General features: G+C 54.2%; 1 protein-coding gene across 2 annotated transcripts in view; it reads right to left on the minus strand.

Annotated features, from left to right (window-relative positions):
* Nucleotides 1-10454, minus strand: part of EDA (ectodysplasin A) — a 61762-nt gene extending 51308 nt beyond the window's left edge. For both annotated transcript variants that reach the window (XM_050310753.1, XM_050310751.1), the window contains exon 1: nucleotides 10179-10454. In XM_050310753.1, coding sequence (XP_050166710.1) covers nucleotides 10179-10454 — 276 coding nt within the window. The remainder of the gene's footprint in view (nucleotides 1-10178) is intronic.
* Nucleotides 10455-10767: the final 313 nt, after the last annotated feature.

Consider the following 10767-nt stretch of genomic DNA (forward strand, 5'->3'; position numbering starts at 1 on the left):
AAAGCTTTATTACTTGGAATTTCACATGCCGGAGTTCACAGAGCATCCCAGACACCCTCTGGACCAGCTTCATTCCAGTGCCTTTCTGCATCACGTAAAATCATACTGAAATCAGGGGGAGCAGCTGGATCAGGACCAACATCACCACTTTACAACCTGAAATAACCTATTTTTCCTGATTTTTCAAGTCAAAGTGTCCTTAGTTCTCACAAACGCAGTTTCACTTCATTCTCCAAACACAAACAAGAACCAGGACAGAGAGAATGCTGGAAGAGCACGTGGCACAGCACACTGATCCTCCCAGAAACATTTATTACTATTTAATAACATTTAAGACCAATACCAGCCCCATCACGAGGGGATGGTGAAGCCCAGTTGGGGTGGGGTGAAGTGACTTTTGGGGTCACAGCAAGGGCTGCTTAAATTACTCCCCTCCACCCTTTCCAAACTCAGTTTTTACTGCCCAAATCAAATGTTCTCCTTTAGCTGTTTTTAAACCACCTCTAAGAGCCCCACACACTAAAGTTAGAAAGCATCACGCAAAAAACCTTCAATTCCAGTGTTTTTAAAACTGTTTCATGCACTATCTCACCACACTTGGCCTCGCTCCAATTAACCACTAAATGCCAAGGAGTCAAACAAAGAGCAAAAAATCATTTGTTATCTCGAAGCTGCATCTGCTGACAAACCCTGCAGTGGGTTTTTGTTGCTATTGTTCTCCCGGTTTGGGCTCTTTGAGTACTTAAGGATAACAAAATCGTTAGGTAAATATGTCAGGAGATCTTCCCTGTCAGCCGTCGCCTCGGGGTGCGATTTCTGTTCACAGACATAAAAATTTTTGCTATTTGCCAGATTTCAGATAGCAAACTTGGATCCCCTGGAAGATACCTGGCGCTGCTCTTGCACACCCGAGCAGGAATATTTAACTGCTTCAGTACCTGATGCTGACACGCAGCTTGGAGCCACACGGGACCTTCCCTGGGACCTGACAGAAATGTAACTGCCCCAACCTCCCCCAGCACAATTATCATTTATAAACTGGGCTTTCAGCATCTTCAGACACGGAAAAATATGTGTTTGAGCCAGGGGGACCCACCAGCAGGGAAGCTCACGGTCAATGAGGTGGGGGGACATCAGCCTGGGGGTCTCTGCAGCCACCTGCACACAGCTGGGCTCAGAAAATCTTCTTTAGGAACCAGTTAGGTAATGTTTCAGCCAAAATCCCTCCTTGGTCCAATATTTAGGTTCCAGAGGGGAAGAACTTGAGTTATTCTCAGTTTAACGTGTGACACTCAGCCCTGGGACCACAGAAGAGTTCCAACAGCCCTCGCAGGAGGAGCTGCTGTCGGGAAGGGGGGCGAGGATGGAGGGAAGGGGATGGGAAGCATCACCAAGCACTGAGAACCCCCAAACACCACGTCACTCCCAAAGAGCTCAGTTATCCTGCAAAGCAGGAGAAAAGCAGCCCAGCAGCTTAGGGAGGAAAGAGTTGACAGCTCTTTGCTGTATCCAGCGTCATTTTCCTTGGCAAATCCAGGCTGTTGTTGGAAACGTGCACCAGACGCCCGGATCTGCCGAGCCCAGCCTGCAGGAGCAACACTTTGTATTTAACACTTGAAGACCTCAGCTCCCCAGAGCTCCCTCATCCCGTGGTCCCATCCTGGCCAGCATGGGGCTGGCACACGGGGTTGGCACACGGGGCACCGGCCCTGGCACCAGAAACAGAGCCCACCAACTGCCCAGGCCCTGCAGCCACACCCGGCTGTTTGGAGAGGGATCCTGCTTTTACAGGGACAGGCTGTTCTCCCCCCTGAGTGTGCACTGGTGGCTGTTCCTGCTCCAGGACTTCGCCACCAGCTGGGAATGTGCAGCCAGGGTGATGCCAAGGTACCAGTGGGAAGCTGTGGAGCCCAGCCCGACTCCCAGAGTCTGTGGCACAGTGATACAGGGATTTAGGGATTCCCCTGCTCCATCTGCTGCTGGTGCTGAGCTCAAAATGAGAATTTTAAAGTTCATCCAGTCCCACCCCCTGCCACAGGTAGGGACACCTTCCACCAGCCCAGGTTGCTCCAAGCCCTGTCCAACCTGGCCTTGGACACTTCCAGGGATGGGGCAGCCACAGCTTCTCTGGACAACTTGTGCCAGGGCCTGCCCACCCTCACAGGGAAGAATTCCTTCCCAACATCTCATTTAAATCAAGCCTCTTTAGTTTAAACCCATCACCCCTTGTCCTTGCACCCCCAAGTTCTAAGCAGACCAGGAACCTGTGGATGAGCCTTATTCTGAGCCAAAACAATTCTTGTCAACAACAGGAGAAAACTCCAAGTTGGCAATAAAGATATTGCTAAATAGAAAATTTAATAATCCTTTAAAAATGGCAATTAACATCCTTTAACTTTGCCTTCCCTCCCACCATAGAAAAGGTCTCCTTTTGACCTCAGAAACCTCCCAAAATTTACTCCAATGGAGGTAACTCCTGGTGAGCTCCTCTTGCCCTCGGATGGGATCACTCCCTTTCCCAGCAAGAGTTAACACCCCAGCCTGAGCAAGCACCAACAAGCCCTTCCACCGCCCCAAGGCAGCCAACTACTCATTGAGTTCATTATCACTAAAAAGATACAAACAGCTGCAGTATAAAACCCAACTATTTTCTTCACGGGTTTTCATCCTGCTCTCTAGATGCACCTCATCAGCTGCACGTCCAGCAATTCAGTCAGAGCCGATTTTTCTGCCACAGGGTGTGTTTTATGGGAAAACGTGAGAATTTAAGCTTTCCAGGCAGAACTGTTGCCCCTCCTGCAGCCTCGGGAACAGCAGCAAAGCAAAGCAAAAACTTAAAATAAACCCCTCACTTTTGAGTCTGAACTGTCTCGTCCTCTCAGCATCAAGGCAGCTTGGCAACAGTGCCAGCTACCAGCTTTAAATGCTTTATCCTCTTTTCCTATCCCATGGGAAAATTAGAATAAAGTGCTGGTAAAGGGTAGCAGTAGCTCAGCAATTTGTTTGCAAAGCTGAAGGAAATAATTGCTTCAAAATTATTTCCTGGATTAATTTCACTGAGCCTAGCACGTGGAGAAGACTGGAAGGATCACACAAAGTCTGTTTAGGCCATTAGAGCCTGTCCCACACAGTGTCCCCATCCCCACACTTCCCTGGGAAACCCGGGGAAAGCTGCTGACGCTTCACGGATCAGAAAATGAAAGGAAGGATTCAAAGGTTTCTTTCTTTTCAGAAAATATAAATATTATTATCAAATAATAACGATACTCAAATATTTTAATTCGATTTCTTTCCACCCCTGCTGGACGGGACACACTAGTGTTCTCTCTCACCCCTCTGGGAAGGAATGCCAACATCAGTCAATTAAACTAAGAAACAGAAAAGGGAGAAGAGACAGCAGGGAAGTTGCTCAGAGAAGCTGTACAAGTGTCCAAGGCCAGGTTGGAGAGGGCTTGGAGAAACCTGGGACAGTGGAAGGTGTCCCTGCCTGTGGCAAGGGGTGGAACAACATGGGCTTTAAGGTCCTTCCCAGCCCAAAGCATTCCGTGATTTGGCAGCACCATGAGGTCTGTGCAGGACCACAACCTGACACAGCATGTCCCCAGCTCTCCCACCCACCTGTAATTCACAATTCCAGAGCCAGTACCTGCTCAGAGGTGGATTTTACTTCCAGTGCTGCCTTAAGAAACATCCTCGACTGTCTCCCCCTCCTGCTTTGTGCTCAGGAGAGGCTGAAAAGCCCAGAGGTGCCATGAATTGCAAAGAGGGATTAAAGGACAAAGGGCTGGCCCCTCACTGCCCTGGGATGGGATTTAACCCACTGTGTCACCCCCTGGGACAGCGGGCACTGCCAAGGGGGGGAAACACCGGAGACAGGGAGGGTCTGAGCTCCCAAAGCCATGTCTGCATCCTCTCTGTGGCTGTGCTGGAAGCAGCCAGCAGCTCCCAGCCCTTGTATCCACATCCTGCTGCAACACACAGTGACCACAGCCCCGAGCAGCACAACACAACCCTGGCCACGCCAGCAACACCATCAAAACATCCACCACGGCAAACCACACAACTCTCACTGCAGCAGAGCCACCATGGCACAGCCACACCACCAAACCTTCCACCACGGCACAGCCACACCACCAAACCTTCCACCACGGCACAGCCACACCACCAAACCTTCCACCACGGCAAACCACACAACCCTCACTGCAGCAGAGCCACCATGGCACAGACACCCACCACAGTGCCACACCAGTCACCCCCTCATGGTGCAGCAGCCACCACAGTGCCAGGGCCCATCAGTGCCCAGTTCCTCCTCACTCTGTGCAGGGCTAAAGCACTCACAGCCTCCCATCCCATCTCCAGCCGCTGCTGCTTTTCCCAGTGAAAGCGAGCCGAGGTGCAGCACGGGCAGGAGCATCCTGGCACTCCCCATTTGGAAGGAGTTACAGCCCTGGCACCCCCTCAGTGCGATCCTGCCTCGTTAGTACTTCACACTTACAACAGCATTTCATTTGGGCTTATGGAAAGAGCTCATTTTCATAGGCACCCATCTGGGAGTGATTATTCCTGCTGTAGTAGCATCCAGGCCCGACTGGCATCGGCACCATTAGCACACAAAAACCAGAGTTTAACAAGAGAGCACTTACCACTGCAACCACCCCATAAAGGCACTTAACTATGTTAAAATTGCATCCAAATCTCCCTGTATAATTCCACGCTTGTGCACAATGGATCCTGACAGATTACACCTCTTCAGAGACACACTTACCACTCACTCACTGCCCAGAGTTTACTCAGTGCTTCACATCCCCCAAGCCCCCTTAGCCTCTCCCAGACCGGTTACCTTCTGCAGCCAGACACCTCTAAAAATAACATCCTCCTAAAGTGTTGAAAGATATTAAAATATAAAGCCATTAACATATAATAAGACTGGAATGAGAGCTCCGCATGCTCTGAAGCTCTCAGGGTTTGGCTTCCAGTCAAGAAAAATATATTGGATTAGTATGAGAGCAAAATTAGGATGGTGTGCAGTTTAATTAGCATTACAAGACACTACATGTGTACGGGAGAGCAGAGAAGATTTATGTTATTATGCGGTAAGAAAAATAATGTTAAAAGGTTAGAATAATATGGGTTTGATACGGCGCTATGTACTCCGGGGTTAAGGGAAAGATAACTCTGGAATGCCACTGAGTGTTCTTAAAAACCCAGGTTTGAGGGTTTGCCAGTGAACTTCTCGAAAAATTGTGGAAAAACCCTGCAATTTGGTCACGGGTCGGTCAAACACTTACTCTGGCAACAATGTTCTCCGTCAAGGAATTCAATCAGTGCTGGTGAAACGGCCTGGTCCTCACACAAAGTCACAGTATTTGTGCTTCACGGAATGAGCAGAAAGTAGAAATAAAGCAAACCCAGCTCAGCTGGGGAAGGGGATGATGGGGCAGAGCTGGCAAGAGCCGGGACAGGAAGGCAGTGCTGTGCTCCGATGGCGTGCTCCTGCTGCCCTGGAGTTATTCCTCTGCTAATCACATTCCTCTGTTTCCAGCACGGCATCGGCATCCCCATGCTCCTCCACAAGCTGCAGCCCATCCTCCTGTCCTTCCTGGGCATCGCTGCACTCACCTCACAGTTGTTCCCAGCAGCCACAGCCGCCTGCACTCCCCGGGTCAATAATCCCCTGATGCCGACAGAAGCTTCAAGACAGCAGTGGGAACTTATATTTCATATTTCCTAACTGCTTCCTCTCTCCCAGAGGTGAGATTTTTCTCTGTTTATCTCCTCACCATTCCCATCTCCCCACACTTTGAGGGTGTCCCCAGCAAGATTCATCCATGGCCACCCTGTGCTCAGACAGCCCAAAGCCACAGCCACTGGCACCCACACAGCATCACAACTCTGGGAATAAGGATGCTGGGAAGGTCCTGATAGAGTTGAAGATGTCCCTTCCCATGGCAGCAGGGTTGGACAAGACAGCCTTGAAAGGTCCCTTCCACCCCAAAGGCTTCTGTGATTCCAGCATTCCCAGGGAGCAGCCAGGCTGCCTGCACACAGCCAAAGGAGAGGGTTCCTCCTCACACCAGGAATTAACACCACAATACCCATAGGGATGCACCTCCAACCCTCGGGGCACAGCTCAGACTGTATTTAATTTTCCCATGGATGCAGCACACCAGATTTTGCCTGGAATATTCACAGGCACAGCAGCAGGAATATGCTTTCTATCTGATATCAGGCTGTCCCTCCCTCCCTGCACAGACCCCAGACCTTGGGCAGCCTCTGGAATGTCTGTCGAGGACAGGCACCTATCCAGCCGTGAATGAAGGCAACCAGAGCCCAGTATTAACCACACAGAGCTCTGTGGGCTCCTTTCCTGCCCTGTGAGAGCCTCCTCCAGCTACAACCAGGACCATGAAGTGCAATTCGAGGGAAAACCCACCATAAAGCACATCCCTAATCACCACCTTCCTTTTGCACAGACCTGACATTTCCATAACCCAGGATCAGAGTTGTGAAATCCCAACACAGGTGTCCTGAGCAGGTATTTAAAGGTCTGAGCCTGCAGGACACTGTGCAGAGATTGCTGATGCTGGAGAATTGTTTGCAGGACACTCTGCTCAAAGCTTTCAGCCCATGGCCAGGTTTCTGTTCGGCCCCGATCCATCGCTGCCAGTGCAGCCTCCTGGCTTGGGAAGCAGGAACCAGACAGAGGGATGAAGGTGCATGGATGAGCTACAGGTATGCTCGGGGTGGGAGAAGCCTCTGGAGCAGCTTTTACACCTTTAGACCCTTTGACAGCACATCGTGCCAATCAAACCTGCCTCTGACTCAGGAGGTGGGATTGACAAGAAAGGGCAAAACAACTCCAATTTCACATCGGTGAGGGAAAAGAAAGGAAGAAATTCTTCCCTGTGAGGATGGGAAGGCCCTGGCACAGGTTGCCCAGAGAAGCTGTGGCTGCCCCATCCAAGGCCAGGCTGGACGGGGCTTGGAGCAACCTGGGCTAGTGGAAGGTGTCCCTGCCCATGGCAAGGGGTGGGACTGGGTGAGCTCTGAGGTCCCTTCCAACCCCAACCATTCCAGGATTCTCTGAAAGTCAGGAATACCAATGTGAGCACTACTCAAAAGTGGGAACATCCCTTGTTAAAAAGGTGAGGAGCAGAGACCAGGAACAGACACCGCGGCACAGGGGAAGGTGAACACCGGGAACAGAACTGCTGCTCAGCACATTGTTTTGGATGACTCAGCACCCCCTCCCCCCTCCTACCAGCTGCAAGCACCTCCACAATTAGTTTGATCCGACAGAACTGATGGTATTTGAGCCCATTCCAAAGCCAGCCTTTGGCAGCGTCTTCCGCCCGTCTCGGGACACTCTCAGGGCACGCGCTCCGCTTGGCATTGGCCAAAAAACATGTTTTGGCAGAAACGTGGCATGACACGGATTTGGTTGGAGAAACAGCGCAGGAACCATGCTCTGCACAGCTCAGATATTACATGGGTGATTTTTTGACAGCAAAATACAATTTAATTTAGGCATGGAATACTCCAAAGGGCAGGAAGCAGTGCCCTGCTGTGGATCCCCGCGAGTGGAGCCACAAGCAAAGTGCTCGACAGAATCCCTCTCCCATCCCACAGCACACTCATCCAGAGGGATTATTTGGATTTTATCCCACCAGCCAAGGCTGAAGGCACCACTCTTGCACCTCAGAGCACTCGAAGAGTCAATGAATTAAAGCAGCACTAACAAACCCCTCATCTCGCAGCCAACGCGGTGATGCAACAGCCAGCGGGTTCTGGGACAAAGATGTGGACTACAATGCCTCACCCTCTGCCATGAAAAACTGCCCTTGGATCCTAAATGAGTTACATATTTGGATACCCTGTAAGATAGGGAAGCGGGGCCTTATCGAGCTGCCAAATCTCACTCCTGTCATGAGGTCATTTCTGGCACGTGGCCAGGCGAGATTTCAGCCAAAATCTCGGTGCTGACCATCGCTCCCCATCCTTCCCCCCTCACTCCTCTTCCTCCTGCCTCAGGTCAGGAAGGCAGGGAAAAATAAAATCATTAGAAAATAAATTAAAAAAGGGTCAGGAAGGGCAGTGTCTTTTGTTTTTAAACTGGCCTGTACAATCACAACACACACAGTCATTACTCGGCCTCTTCACTGACAACACTTCACGCAGCTGAGGGGCGGTGTGAGGGCTCAGAGCACCACGGCCTTTGGGTTGCCAGGTCTCCCCCCAGCGCACCCCAACTCTGACCATTGCCCCTGGTAGAGAAATGTCATTGACCAGGTCTCCTGAATTAATTATTTAGCAATTTTGGCTTCATTTTTGCAAGCATCACGTGCATGGGACCACACTTAGGGTTTACAGCAGCACAGCTCAGAAAAGCTGTGAGGAACCCCACATGTACCCTGAAGCTTGATAATAACTTTCTAAATAAAGCTGCTTGCAAACACCTTGCTCCATTGCTTTAATCACAGAAGGGATGTACTCACAGCAGTCCAGGACACAGAAAGTGTCTGTTCTTAGCTGCACAGCAACTCGAGTAAACAGCAAGGCAGAAAATTCAGCACGAAACGGGTGAGCAGCACAACTACAAATCCCATTAATCACACGTTGTCACGGCAGTTCCCAACTGGGGCGGTGAGATGCCAGTGCCCGGGACATTCAGCCTTCCCCCTGTCCCCACTACCAGGAAACTTCCTCTCACAACCAACTGCCTCCATACGTCCCAAAGAATTTTCCATCTTAAGCCTGACAGGCCAGATGCAAAAGAAAGAAATAAATAATTAGCGTTACCTTATCTGGAGTACGTCAGCTGTACCGAGCAGCGCTTGGATCTCCGTACACATCCCGAGACAAATTACCTAACGCTGTAATTTATGAATGCCTCGAGTATTTGCCCCGGTATTTCATTATGCACTCGCTGGAAAGAAGAGCTCTAAAGACTAAACAGATCCAGCATGATAACACGAAAGGCACTCCAGCCGCGTGCTGTTCCAAGGCAACCCAAGAATCCCAGCACGGCATCGAGCTGCTCCGGCTCACTTCGTGTTGACACTGCCGGGGCAGAGAAGGGAGAACAGAGAGCGGTGACCCGAGAGCTCGGGTTCTCTCCGGTTCAGCGCTTAACTGGGATTTCACTGTGGGAAGCTGCGGGATCCGGCAGCCCTGGAAGTGCGATCCCGGCTTTCCCGGGGGCAGCCGAGGCCGGCCCGGCGGAACCGCTGCCCGCTGCCAAGTGGGAGGAAAAGTTCCCAAACTCGCCGCTTTATCAAAGCTATTTTTGTCCTTCCCCCGCACACATTGATAAGCAGCAGGACGAGGACCGCCGGGGTGCTGGGGTTTGGCGTGTCCCCTCAAAACCCCGCTGGGACCCCCCGGCAAAGCCACCCGGCACCTTTGGGGAGCGGACCATCCGCTCCGGAGGCTCAAGAGGGAGGAAACTCCTTCCTCCAGCTTATCCTGCTCGCAGCGAAGTTTCGTGCCTGGAAAAAATGAGCTAAGTTTGCGAGCGGAGGCCCCAGCTCCGCTCCAGCTCTCCGGAGGCTCTCGGGACAGGAGACCTCCCCGGGGGCTCGGGACAGCCGTGGGGACAACCGGGAGACAGATGCCAACCTGTGCGGCACAGAGTCAGGAGCTGCTGCAGGGGGGACGCCGAGGCATCACCGGCAAGGCTGATGCACCTGGGTTGAGGGGGAACTGAGATAACGAAACTCACGCCAGCTGGAGGAGGGGAGCGAGCGGAGGGCGATGCGGGACAGGGATCCCCCGCACGCCGCGGGTGCGGAGCGACCTGTGCGGGGCTCCCCGGCCGCTGCACCCGCTCCTGGGGGTCCTGCAAGGGCCAGGGCAGAGCCGCTGCCCTCGGCCAGGGCTGGGCTATCGGGAGCGGGGCCGACACGGCGGGGCTGTCGCGACAGGGAGGCGGCGGCAGCAGGTGGAGCGCGGGCGGCCCCGCAGCCCCGTCACCCCCAGCTCCCCCCGCGCTTCACCCCATACGAGAGTTTGGGGCTTCCCCCCCTTTTCCAACTGACCCCGACCGGGGGGCTGTTCCCAAGCGCCCCGGGGAGCGGCACCCGTGCCGGGGATGGAGGGGGGACGGAGGAGGGATGGAGAAGGGGTGGAGGGGGGATGGAGCCCGACACCGCGGTGCCCCCCGCCCCGCCCGGACCCACCTGCTGGCGCCGCTCCGCGCCCTCGGCCGCTCTCTGCGGGCGGCCCCCGGCCGGGGCTCCGGGCGCTGCCGCCGTCCCGTCCCGGCGCGGCGGGGCCGCGGGCTGCGGGCCGCGGTCGCGGCGGAGCTCGGAGCGCAGCTCCAGGTAACAGCCCAGCGTCAGGACGTGCAGCGCCAGCGACAGCGCGAAGAAGCCGAGGAAGAGCCGCCAGCTGCCGCCGCCGCCGCCGCAGGAGGAGCAGGCGCGGGCCGCCGCCGCCCTGCGCTCCGCGCCCATGGTGCGCTCGGGCGGAGCGGACCGAGCCGAGCGGCCCCCGCGCTGCTGCTCCCGGGGCGCGCCGGGCACCGCGGGCTGCGCGGCCGGGCCGCCTGCCCCGCCAGGGGCGGGGCCGGGGGCGGGGCACGGGCAGAGGGGCGGGGCCGGGCGCTGGGTGGGCGGGGCTCAGCCGGGGAAGGGCCGCGACAGCGCCCCGCCAGTGGGCGGGGCTTCGCCGGAGAGGGGAGGAGCCTCGGACACGCTCGGGTGGGCGGGGTTTCGCCCGCGGTGGGCGGGGCCGCACGGTGGGCGTGGCCAAAAGGAGCCGGAGCCT

Source organism: Myiozetetes cayanensis, unplaced genomic scaffold (assembly GCF_022539395.1).
Source record: "Myiozetetes cayanensis isolate MyiCay16 unplaced genomic scaffold, myiCay2020 scf15, whole genome shotgun sequence".
NCBI lineage: Eukaryota > Metazoa > Chordata > Aves > Passeriformes > Tyrannidae > Myiozetetes > Myiozetetes cayanensis.